At 44.9% G+C, this 12,873-nt stretch overlaps 1 protein-coding gene across 2 annotated transcripts in view; it reads left to right on the forward strand.

Moving 5' to 3' along the window:
- The window catches only part of KIF4A (kinesin family member 4A), a 125,770-nt gene that overhangs the window by 68,479 nt on the left and 44,418 nt on the right, over positions 1-12,873 (forward strand). For both annotated transcript variants that reach the window (XM_035288212.3, XM_035288213.3), the window contains exon 16: positions 12,455-12,558. In XM_035288212.3, coding sequence (XP_035144103.3) covers positions 12,455-12,558 — 104 coding nt within the window. The remainder of the gene's footprint in view (positions 1-12,454; positions 12,559-12,873) is intronic.

The following is a 12,873-nucleotide window of genomic DNA, read 5'->3' on the forward strand; positions in this document are numbered from 1 at the left end:
GAGGTAGACAGTTAGCCCAAGGATGCCCTTGGTCCCTTCCCTCCCAAGGGCCTCTTCCTAGGGGTCCCCTGGGGCCCATGACTATGGGACCCTCACCAGGAAAACAGACTGAGTGGGAAGTATTGGCAGGGGCTGGGAAGGGGAGCCAGGATGAGGAGGAAAGACAGCTTCTGGCTCTCTTCCCAGCTGCTGGGGGTTTGAAGCTGTTTTTTAGCACCGTCAACAAGGTCTCCCTGGGGTTGGAAGGAGGAGGAACTGGGGGTTTAAGATTCTTTCCTTGTGGAGTTACGTTTCTTTCCATTTGAAGAGGGGCCAACTGGCCTATGGTAAGGTTCCTAAGGGATAAACATCAGTCTTCTGCCTCCTGCCTCCCCAGGACTTCTATCCCCTGCCTGGCTGGCACCATCTACACAGTCTTTGATAAAACCAAGACAAGTGGGAGAGGTGAGCAGAGCTGGAACCAAGCCAGGACAGGGAAAGAAAAAATGTATACTTTCTCCAGTATACATTATCTTCAACTTATCTTTCTCTTTCAAGAGGAGAGACTATAGGGTTAGTTTTTATTGGTAGTGGTTCCCAATCTAAGGAGTTCAGGTGAGGCTAGTGTTTTCCACCTGTTCTTTGCCTAGATCAGCAGTTGGCAGATTCTCATCCATGTCAGAATCATCTGGAGGGCTCCTTAAAACCCCAGCTTGTAGGACCCCACTCATAAGCTCTAATTCAGAGGGAATTAAGTGGGACCAATAATTGGCACTTCTATCAAGTTACCATGTGACATTCCTGCTGCTGGAATGCAATATGAGAACCACTGGCCTAGAGTGGTGCCCACAGTCACATCTTCAACAACCTGGTGCCCCCTGGGCATACTAAGGAGCTGGGCCATAGCTGGCAAAGCCCAGCCTTAGGGGTACCTGGGAAGCTGCTGGGAATGGTCTTGGGGTGAGCCCCCGGTACAGAAAAGTAAACTAAGGCACAGAGTTCAGTGGCAGAGCTGAGAGAGGAGCATGATACCAGGGCCCATTAGAGAAAGGATGGGGCTACAGGACCCTGTAGCAAGTACTCATACTTTTTAAAATTATCAGCTCTCATGTATTTTCAGAGTAAAGACAAAAAAAAGTGTTTCTGCTAATTGATTTTCACCATGTTTTCCCCTAGGTTAAAGGTTGCTTCCAACCTTTTGTTATCATGGTCTTTTTTAACTTTTAAAAAATTTAGTTTTTTGTAATCCCAGCACTTTCGGAGGCTGCAGTTGATAGATCACTTGAGTTCACGAGTTTGAGACCAGCCTGAACAACATGATGAAACCCTGTCTCTACAAAAAATACAAAAATTAGCCAGGCCTGGTGGTGTGAGCCTATAGTCTCAGCTACTTGGGAGGCTGAGGTGGGAGGATCACTTGAGCACAGGGAAGTTGAGGCTGCAGTGAGCCGAGATCACACCACTGCACTCCAGCCTGAGTGACAGAGTGAGACTATCTCAAACAAAAAAAAAAACTTTGACTGGGCATGGTGGCTTACACCTGTAATCCTATCACTTTGGGAGGCAGAGGCAGGCAGATCACTTGAGGCCAGGAAACCCTCTCTCTACTAAAATTTTAAAAATTAGCTGCATGCCTTTAATCCCAGCTACTTAGAAGGCTGAGGCAGGAGAATTGCTTAAACCCGGAGGTGGAGGTTGCAGTGAGCTAAGATTGTACCACTGCACTCCAGCCTGGGTGACAGAGTGATACCCTGTCTCAAAAACAAACAAACAAACAAAAACTGAATTTGTAATCTATGTCAAACAAATGCATATATATCATTTTTTAAAGTCAAATACTATAATACTTCGAAAAATCAAAGCAGTCCTCTATTCCTATTTCTTCTGACATTTACCTCCATATTTCTAGATAAGAATTGGCAGTATAATTATGTTAGATTTTTTAGATAAATATCCATTGGCCTCCCACAATGGAAGTCAAGAATATAGCTCTCTTACTCCACCACCTGTGCACACTGCCTAACCTTTATCTTTCAAAATGGTTATATCACCCTTTTTGTTTAAATGAATATTTAGTGTTTAAATGTTTCTGATTATGTAAATATGTTTAAAATTGAGCCATATGGTATGATTCCATTTCCTTTCTTGTATAGCTCTTTGTATTTTCTAGAGTTAATATGTCTCATTTTTTCGATTTATTAGTTTTCTATATACCTGTCAATCCAAACTTCTTGACGAAACTATAAAACTCTTCACTGTGGTCAGACATACCAAATAATTTATCAAGCCATTTCTTTCCTGAAAACAACCCTTCTGGCATCTTCTATCCTGGTTTGCTTTCTGTAGGGCTGTTGCCCAGCCACCAATTTGGGGCCATCGTCCTGGGGATTTGCTTCACTTCTTTCTCATCTCTTTGTTGACACAGATTTCACGTCTTCCTCCTCTTTGGTGTGCCCCTTTGTTTTGGTGGAGTAAAACCCCAATAGCTTTCTGAGAACGCATACATGAAAGGGAAATATCTTAAAGCTTTGCGTGTCTGAAAATTGCTTTTTAAAAATTCTTAAACTTGTTGGTTGCGTTTACAATTCTATAGAAATTTTTTCTTCAGAATTTTGAAGGCCTTGCTCCATTTTCTTCTATTTCTAGTATTGCTATTGAGAAGTTCATTATGATTTTGGATTCTTTGTATTGGACCTATATTTTTTTTACTCTGGAAAGTTTCGGGATCTTTTCATTGTCCCTAGGAGTTATTTAATTTCACAATGATGGGCCTTGGTATGGTTTCCTGTTTTTTTTGTTGCTGCTGTTTTTATAGAGACAGGGTCTTGCTCTGTTCCCCAGGCTGGAGTGCAGTGGTACCATCACAGCTCACTGCAGCCTCGACTTCCTGGGTGTTAAAAATGTGAGCGTTGAATGAAGAGACTCCCCAAACAGCCTTTGTGTGAGCAACATGGCTGTTTATTCACCTGGGTGCAGGTGGGCTAAAGCCGAAAAGGGCGTTAGCAAGGGGCAGTGGGATAGGAGTTGGTTTTATAGGTTGGGGCAAATCTTTTGGGGAGGGGGCAGGGGTGTTATGGAGTACGATTAGTTAGTTACAGTGGTGGGGGTAGGGGCAAGGAGTATTATTACCATAAGTTCAGTTACAATGGCAGGTGGGGTAAGGCGTAAGAGTAGTTAAGATGGCAGGGTGGGGTGAGGAGTATTTACATTATTATAATAACCGTTAAGATGGTAGGGTGGGTTGATGTCTGGTGGGAAGTTCCACTGGGCAATCAGGGATAATGGTGAATGCAGCCGGGGTATGGGGTCATCAGCCAAGGCAGGCAGGATTTTAGACTTTCTGGGTCCGGGCTTGCACATGGAGGCCTGACATACCTGTCTTTTTATATAGAGAGCATGATAACAGGTTTCAGGGGATGGCAAAGTTTCTCAGGGCTTCCTTGAGCGGGATTGGGGGTGGCATGGAAACCTAAAAATGGGAAAGAATTTAGACTGCTGGCAGATCTCGGGGAAAGGGGTGATACTGTGGGGTGTTCGAAGGAGCATTTGTTGTATTGCCTGATTGGTTATTGCTTGTATACGATTTTGTAGAAATTGAGAGATTAATTGGAAAAACACAGGGTCCAAATAAGAGAAGGAGAAAGATAGTATCAGAGGACTAAGGATTGGAGGAAGCCATCACTCCCAGTTAGAGAGTGTCCAGATAGTCCAGCCAGGTCCAGAATAACCATTTGCCTGATTAGTGAGCTTTTGTGCTCTGTCTTTTAATTTATTGATGGCATTTTATACAAGGCCAGGCTGGTTTACATAAAAACATTATTTAGGAATAGGCAAAAACCTTTTTTAGCAGTTAGTAAATTAAGACCTCTGCAGTTTTGGAGGACAACTGCAGCTAGGGAATTTACTTGAGCTAGACGAAGGGATAACGATTGAGTTAATTCTCCAATGCTAGCAGAGAAATCATTAGAGAGGCTACGTAAGATGCCGATTGAAGTGGTAAGGCCTGTGCTGAGTGCAGTAGTAATTCCTAACCCTACAAGTAAGGGGATCAATGCAATGACCCGCTTGTGTTGTGTCAGGACTACAAGGGGAACAGGGAGGCTTTCATCCATGTTGGCAAACTGAATTTTAGGAGTAAGAAAAACTAGGATACAAGTGCCTGTTCAGTTGGTAGGAAGGCAGATGTAAGAAGAACAACCACGAGGAAAAAAAGATCCTTGGCTTAGACAGAACTGGAAGTGTAAACTGAAAAGGTGAGAAAGTGTTCTGAGGATCCTGGGGCTTTGGACCTGAATGCCAGGGGAACCAGCAAGGGCTGCGGCTGTTAAAGGTTGTAGCGGGGCTTGGTAGGGTAACTGTGTGGAGGGAGAGCTTTTGTTTTCATGGTGTATGAAGAAACGTGTGGTATTTATAAGCAACCACTCACTTAACAAGATTGGTTATGAGCAGAGAACGGGAGCCAGATTAAGAGTGAAATATTAGCTGTAATTGCCTGGAGGAAAAGTGTAAACCGGCAACTTAAACAAGCAGGGTGTGTACAAGTCAATAAGTACAGTGAATCTGAGCACAGTTAGACAGAAAATCATAGAAATAAAGACTTTTTGAGGTGTGGTTTAAGTAGTAGGGGCAACTACATAAAACTGGAGAAGGCGAGGGACTGAAAGTAAGTATGTGAGATGTAAAGAGGAAACTTTGGAGGTCGTGAGAGCTATAGAGGGTAAGTGGGGCATAGCCTGTGATTTTGTGGGATTTTAAGAGTATCAGGGCGGCAGTTGCTGCTGTGCATAGTCATGAGGGCCAGCCCAGGACTGTGAGGTTAAGTTGTTTGGATAAAAAGGCTATAGGCCTTGGGCCTGGCTCCTGTGTAAGAATCCTGACTGCACAGCCCTGGATTTTAGCAGTATGTAATGAAAAGGGTTGAGACAAGTTGGGGAGAGCTAGGGAGGGAGCAGTTTTTAGAGCTGTCTTTAAGGAGCCAAAGGAGGAGTAGGAAAGGATTTAGGATTAATAGGGTTGGATAAGTTTCCTTTAGTGAGTTTATACAATGGCTTAGTTAGAATAGCAAAACCTGGTATCCAGAGGTGAAAGTGGCCAACTACACCCAGGAAGGAGAGAAGCTGTTGTTTGGCGGATGAGGTTGGAGTTTGGGAAATTAACCGTGTACAGTTGGCAGGGAGAGCGTGTGTATGCTGATGAAAGATTATAACAGATGGGGTAGAAATTTGGGCTTTGGACGGGGATACACAATATCCCTTTGAGTATAGATGCTGAAGAAGCAGGAGGGTGAATTAAAAGGCCATGTTGCAATAGATGGGTGATAACAGGCTTTACAACTTTTAAAGCCTATTGTGGGATGGGATACTGGCACTGGGCAGGGTAAGGGTGGTTAGGTTTTAAGGGGGTGATGAGGGGTGAGTGACTTGTAGAAACAGATGGGAAGATGGTGTCCCACACCCTAGGGTTAAGGTAGGGGGACAGTAAGGGGAGCTATTGAGGGAGGTACAGGTTTGGGGAAGAGGGCAACAATGAGGTGTGGCTGTAGCCTAGGACTAGTTAAGGAGGCAGACAATTTTGCTAGGATATTTTGGCCTAACAGGGGAACTGGACAAGTGGGGATGATTAGGAAACAATGTGGAAAGGAATGCTGGCCTAATTGATGCCAGACTTGGGGAGTTTTGAGAGGCCTGGAGGCCTTGCCGTCAATTCCCACAACAGTTATGGAGGCCAAGGAAACAGGTCCTTGAAAAGAAAGCAGCGTGGGGTGGGTGGCCTTTGTGTTGATTAAGAAGGGGATGGACTTACCCTTCAACATAAGAGTTACTCAAAGTTTGGCATTCGTGATGGTCCAGGGGGCTTCCGAGATGCTCGGACAGCGTTAGTCTTTAGCCACCAAGCCAAGGATTGGGAACTGCAGGAGCTCTGGGAGCAGCGATGTGAGTTAGACAGTTGAGTTTTTGTGGGGGCCCCGCACTGACGGGGCACAGCTTAGGAGGAATTCTGGGCTGCGGGCATTCCTTGGCCCAGTGGCCAGGTTTCTGACACTTGAAGCAAGGTCCGGGAGGGGCGCCTGAATGCTGCAGTCAGAGCGCTTTGAAGTTTTTGGGAGCCAGTGCTGTGGTTGGGATTTGTTTTACAGAAGAGGCAAGCATCTGTAGTTCTGAGATGCACTGCCGCCAGGCAGATTTTTCCCTGTTACTAAACGCTTTGAAGGTGAGGTTGCTTAATTCCTGTTGTGGGGTTTGAGGGCCAGATTTTAATTTTTGTACCTTTTTATAATGTTGGGGTTGATTGGGTGATAAAATGCATATTAAGCATTTTTTAGGGATGAGAGTAGAAGGATGACATTTATGTCACTTTAGGTGAGATTATAGGACTCGGTTAAGTATTGGAGGATTTGATGAAAAGGAGCCTAACCATTGGCCAATTTGGGAAAGGTTGGACAAAGAGAAAGGAACGTGCACCCTAACTGTGACTATTGCTCTGGCCACCTCTTGAAGGGGGAATTGTTAGGCAGGGGCAGAGGAGGTATCCAAGAGACTAAACTGTAAGCTGGGCTGCGTATGAGGTGGGGAGGTGACAGGAGGGGCATAACGAGGTGGGTTGTGGGCAGAGGAAGAGGAGGGAGGCTCTGGGGGGTGGGGTTAGGTCCTGGATTAGGGCCTGGTTTGGACAGGCAGGGAAGAGAAAGGTTGGAAGGGTTGATGGACAAGGAGGATTCTGGGTTACTAGCAGAGGAAGGAGGGGCAGACAGAAGGGAAGAGAAGAGTAGAGATTAGGGAGGGATTGATATGTTAAAAAAATGCCTGGACGTATGGAATTTTAGACCATTTGGCTGTGTTGCAACAAAAATTGTCTAACTTTTGTAAAATAGAGAGGTTAATGGTGCCATTTTTTGGCCAATTGGAGCCATTGTTTAACTTGTATTGTGTCCATGCAGTGTTATAGAAGAAGATGAGACATTTGGGTTTTAGGAGACGGTTGAAAAGGCTTGAGGTTCTTTAGAACACAGGCCAATGGAGAGGAGGGAGGGATAGAAGACAGATGATTGCCCATGTATGGTTATGGAAAGGCAGCAGAGACAAGGAAAATGGGCACAGAACCCAGCTGCTCAAAAGGCATCACTAGTTGAGACTGGGTTGAACCTCTTCATTAGTGAGTGGCCAAAGAGAGCATCCTCTACATTGACCTGCCATCAATATCGGCCATGAGCCTGGTGGGCGAGTGACTAGGGTGAACATCTCCACAATAGTCAAACCCCTGGGTCCCCGGATCCGTGACCTATGTAGGATTTTTCCAGTCCTGAACCACACGGAAGAACCTGGTTCACCTGATTTTCCTTGTCTTTGTGGTGGAAAAAGGACGAAGCCAAAAGGGGGAGGAAGTGGAAAGGAAAAGACAAAAGAATGGGAAAGCAAAAAAGAGAGCTCACCAAAATAGCCAGTGCTGTGTGTCCGTGGGCTGGTCTGATGACCCCAGGTCAATAGGTAGAGCTCTTCGTGGAGGGAGCACAAGAACAGGGACGGGGGTTTGGTCTCCCATAGAAGTTCCCCCATCCTGGGTTTCCAGCACCAAATGTTAAAAATGCCCATGTTGAATGAAGAGACCCCCCCCCGCCCCAAACAGGCTTTGTGTGAGCAACATGGCTGTTTATTCACCTGGGTGCAGATGGGCTAAGGCTGAAAAGGGCATTAGCGAAAGGCAGTGGGATAGGAGTTAGTTTTATAGGTTGGGACAGATTTCTAGGGGAGGGGCAGGGGTGTTACAGGGTAAGATTAGTTACAGTGGTGGGGGTAGGGGCAAGGAGTATCATTACCATAAGTTCAGTTACAATGGCAGGTGGGGTAAGGCGTAAGAGTAGTTAAGATGACAGGGTGGGATGAGCAGTATTCACATTATTATAATAACAGTTAAGATGGCAGGGTGGGTTGATGTCCCGGGGAAGCTCCACTGGGTGATCAGAGATAATGGCAAACGTAGGCCGGGGATGGGGTGACCAGCCAAGGCAAGCAGGACTTTAGTTAGACTTTCTGGGTCCGGGCTTGCACATGGAGGCCTGACACTGAGCTCAAGTGGTCCTCCTGCTTCAGCTTCCCAAGTTGCTGGGACTACAGGCACTTAGCACCATGCCTGGCTAATTTTTTATTGTTTGTAGAGATGGGGGTCTCACTATGTTGCTAAAGCTGATCTCAAATTCCTAGCCTTTAGTGATCCTCCCAGCCTCCAATCCCAAAGTGCTGGGATTACAGGCATCACACCCAGCCTTCTTTTCTCATTCATTATGCGTGGTGCTTGACTGGTCCTTTCGATCTAGAAATTTGCACTCTTTTCTGGGCAGTTTTTTTTCCATGTCATTTTTTTAAATAATGTCATCTCTCTACATTTTCACTGTTTTCTCTTTCTTGCACTTCTCTTAGTCATATTGGATCTCTTAGAATTAGTTTCTGCTTTTCTGATCTTTTCTTATTTTCCATTTCTTTGCCTTTTATGAATAAGATGAAGATTTCCCTTCATTCTTAGTGAATTATTTCATTTCTCTATTAATTTCCAAGGTCTCCTTTTGATCTTGTAATTGTTCCTTGTTATAACCTTTTATTCTTTTTGCATGGATACATGGCTCATCTCTAAGAACAGAATTAAATTTTATCAAGGTTTTCTTCTTCTCCCTGCCTTGCCTTTGTTTCCTCCAGATTTCCTTTCTCTACCGTGTTTGTTTTGATGTGTCTGTCACATAGGGATATGTGTTCCTGCATTGTATTTATTATTTTTTTTCTTTAACCAGAGAGGGGTATATTTATTTTCTAACATTTAAAAAAAAAGCTGAACATAAGTAGTCTAGGGCAGATACAGCAGCAACAGCCCAGGATCCTTCCTGCTTTCTGCTTCCCTGGCCTTAGGGTGTGAATCTTGTCCTCATGCTCTCAAGACAGCTGTCTGAGCACCAGCCATCACATCCACATTCTGGGCAGGAAGAAGGCAAAGGTGGGCTGCACATGTCAGTCCAGCTCCTTTACAGGGTCTTTCCTGCAAGTCTCTCCCAACACCATCCAATTGCTTGCCACAACTGCCCACCCTGGGCTGTGAGGAAGGGTAGGACGTGGCTTTTGTCTGCCCACTTGTCAGAATTGGGCAGAAGCACTGGGATTCTGTTAGTAGGGAAGGAGAATAGATGCTAGGTTAGCAACTTGTAGTCCCCACCACAGCCAGGCCTTAAGCAGGGGTGATCCCCACTAAAAGCTAAAGTTTTCATGCCTGGGGTCCTGCCTTGTCTTAACAGATTTGAGGCTCTTGTAAAGATTTAACCCTATGAGTGTGGATTGTGGCCTACGTGCACCCGAATCAGCTGCCTGGCATGCCTCAGCCCAATTTAGGGCTTCCAGTTCACCCTGGGGCAGGGGAGGCCTGGGGCATGTGGTTTTCACATACACACACTCTAGTTAATTTCTTTTTCTTCTGTAATTTATAAAATTAGTTATTAGTGATTTTAATATAGATTTTAAATATAGAGGGTAGGCCGGGCATGGTGGCTCATGCCTGTAATCCCAATACTTTGGGAGGCCGAGGCAGGTGGATCACTTAAGCTCAGGAGTTCGAGAGCAGCCTGGCCAACATGGTGAAACCTCATCTCTACTAAAAATACAAAAATTAGCCAGGCATGGTGGTGGATGCCTATAATCCCAGCTACTTGGGAGACTGATGCATGAGAATCTTTTGAACCCAGGAGACAGAGGTTGCAGTGAGCCGAGATCCCGCCATTGCACTCCAGCCTAGGTGACAGAGTGAGACTCTGTCTCAGAAAAAAAAAAAGGTAACTATAAAGATTGATTTTCTGTTTTTTTGTTTTTGTTTTTGTTTTTTTTGAGATGGAGTTTCGCTCTTGTTACCCAGACTGGAGTGCAATGGCGCGAACTCAGCTCACCACAACCTCCACCTCCTGGGTTCAGGCAATTCTCCTGCCTCAGCCTCCTGAGTAGCTGGGATTACAGGCACGCGCCACCACTCCCAGCTAAATTTTTTTTGTATTTTTAGTAGAGACAGGGTTTCACCATGTTGACCAGGATGGTCTCGATCTCTTGACCTCGTGATCCACCCGCCTCGGCCTCCCAGAGTGCTGGGATTATAGGCGTGAGCCATCGCGCCCGGCCTAAAGATTGATTTTCACTGGTTATACTGAAGTAACTGAGTACATTCTTGGAAAACAGCTTTAACCTATTTAGAAAGCTTTTCTGATAATGTAGCCCCACCTAATCTGCCTCTGCTTCTTTGTGTCAATCTAATGCTGGTAGGGCCTGCATATAATCTTCTTGGCTGCCAACTAATCCAGTCAGTTTTCTCTAATCTTTTTTGGTTATGAGAATAGGATGGAATTTGTTCGTTGGATTTTCCACTGTCAAGCTTCAGTTTCTAGACTCCGTTTTCTAAATGCACGTAGAACTGCAGTTGTTAGTGAATAGATAAGCTCTGGATATAAGAATCTTTGTGCAGCTCTTTACAAAGTGTCTACCTTTTGATCTTATTTGATCTTCCAATGACCCTGTGAGATAGGTGTTATTGTTAATTATTGACATAGATAGGGAAACCTTTGGGAGTCTCCGAGAGCTCCCCTAGATCTAATGATTCACTAGGATTCACAGGACTCAGCATATAGTCATACTCACAGTTAAGACTTATGGGGCCAGGTGCTGTGGCTCATGCCTATAATCCTAGCACTTTAAGGAGGCCAAGGTGGGAGGATTGCTTGAGCCCAGGAGTTCAAGACCAGCCTGGGCAACATGGTGAAACCCCATCACTACAAAAAAATACAAAAATTAGCCAAGGTGGCGGCACACGCCTGTAGTCCTAGCTCCTCAGGAGGCTAAGGTGGGAGGATCACTTGAGCCCGGGAGGTAAAGGTTGCAGTGAACCATGATCATGCCACTGCACTCTAGCCTGGGTGAGAGTGAGACTGTTTCAAAAGAAAGAAAGAGACAGAGAAGGAAGGAGAGAAGGGGGAGGGAGAGAGAAAGAAGGAAGGGGAAAAGGGAGGGAGGGAAGGGAAAGGGAAAGGAAAGGGGGAGAGGAGGGAGGGGGAGGAGAGGGAAAATAAATAAGCAAAGGAAGGGCCAGATGGGGTGGCTCACACTTATAATCCTAGCACTTTGGGAGGCAGAGGCAGGGAGCAGGAGGATCACTGAGCCCAGGAGTTCAAGACCAGCCTGGGCAACATAGCAAAACCTTGTCTCCACACACACACACACACACACACACACACACACACACACACACACACACACATATATGCTGGGCATGGTGACACACACCTGTAGTTCCAGCCCCTCAGGAGGCTGCCGTGGGAAGATTGCTTTAGCCCGGGAGGTGGAGATTGCAGTGAGTTGAATGGGGCCACTGCACTCCAGCCTGGGTGGCAGAGTGAGACTCTATCTCAAAATAAATAAAATAAAAAAGATTTATTACAGCAAAAGGATACGAAGAAAAATCAGCAAAGAGAAAGGCACATGGGAAGTATGGAGGAAACCAGGTACAGGCTTCCAAGAATTTTTTCCCAGTCAAGTCGCAGGAAGCACTTTATTCTTCCAGCAGTGGGTTTAACATGTATGGAATACTGCTTACCAGGGAAGCTCCCTTGAGCCTAAGAGTCCAGGACTTTTACCAGAACTCAGGCACAGGTAGGCGTTCCATGCCTTATAAATACCAAAATTCTAGACTCCCAGAAAGAAGAAAAGTATTCAGGATAAATTATATTGTTTGTACAGTTTAGGCATAGAATGAAGCACTCTTATCAGCTAGGGAATGGTGGCAACCTTATCAAAATCTAAGTTGCCAGACATGAGCCTAGGGACATCCTTGTAAGTAGGCCTTTTTAAGAATAGCACTCTCAGCCGGGCATGGTGGCTCATGCCTGTAATCCCAGCACCTTGGGAGGCTGAGGTGGGTGGATCACGAGGTCAAGAGATCGAGACCATCCTGGTCAACATGGTGAAACCCCATCTCTACTAAAAATACAAAATATTAGCTAGGCATGGTGGCGCGTGCCTGTAATCCCAGCTACTCAGGAGACTGAGGCAGGAGAATTGCCTGAACCCAGGAGGCGGAGGTTGCGGTGAGCCGAGATCGCACCATTGCACTCCAGCCTGGGTAACAAGAGCGAAACTCTGTCTCAAAAAAAAAAAGAATAGCACTCTCAGGCCTGCTATATTAACTCTTTTCTGAACAGAAACCAAACTAAAAGATGAAGTGACTTTCCTTAAAAATACTTAGATAGTAAGTGTGGCAGTCAAGATTAAAACCCAGACCCTCAGATTCCAAACATTTCCTACTACATAACTTTAATTTCCATCAAATCTAGGACAAATGTTTTCAGCATGCAATTGAAGTGGTAAAATTTAATGCATAGTTCATTGAGACATGGAATGCTAAAGTGGTTTTTCTTCCTGTGCCATGTAATGTCTTCTTTCTCTTTGACCTATAACCTTTCTAGGATAACATAAAAGGTCTAGAATTAGAAGTCATCAGTCTGCAAAAGGAAAAGGAAGAATTGGTTCTTGAACTTCAGACAGCAAAGAAGGATTTCAACCAAGCCAAGTAAGAATAAAATTAGTAAATGTTATTTAAGTCCCTACTATGTGTGAGGAGCTTTGCAAGAAATAGAGAAGTAGAAGTCCCATTTACTGCCTCCAAAAGATTTAAACCTAGTGGTGAAGAGGAGACCTAAACACAAAAATGGTTAAATAATTGCGATTTTAAATAGCATCTGAAGTTGACAGTAAAAGAATGTCATAACACAGCATATGATTAGTAGCCAAATAAATTTCTTAGGCAGTAATTGTGTTAAGAGTTCAGAGGTGAGAAATAATCAATTCAGACTACCGTGATCAAGGAAGGCTTTGTAAAAAGTTA

Source organism: Callithrix jacchus, chromosome X (genome assembly GCF_049354715.1).
Source record: "Callithrix jacchus isolate 240 chromosome X, calJac240_pri, whole genome shotgun sequence".
Taxonomy (NCBI): domain Eukaryota; kingdom Metazoa; phylum Chordata; class Mammalia; order Primates; family Cebidae; genus Callithrix; species Callithrix jacchus.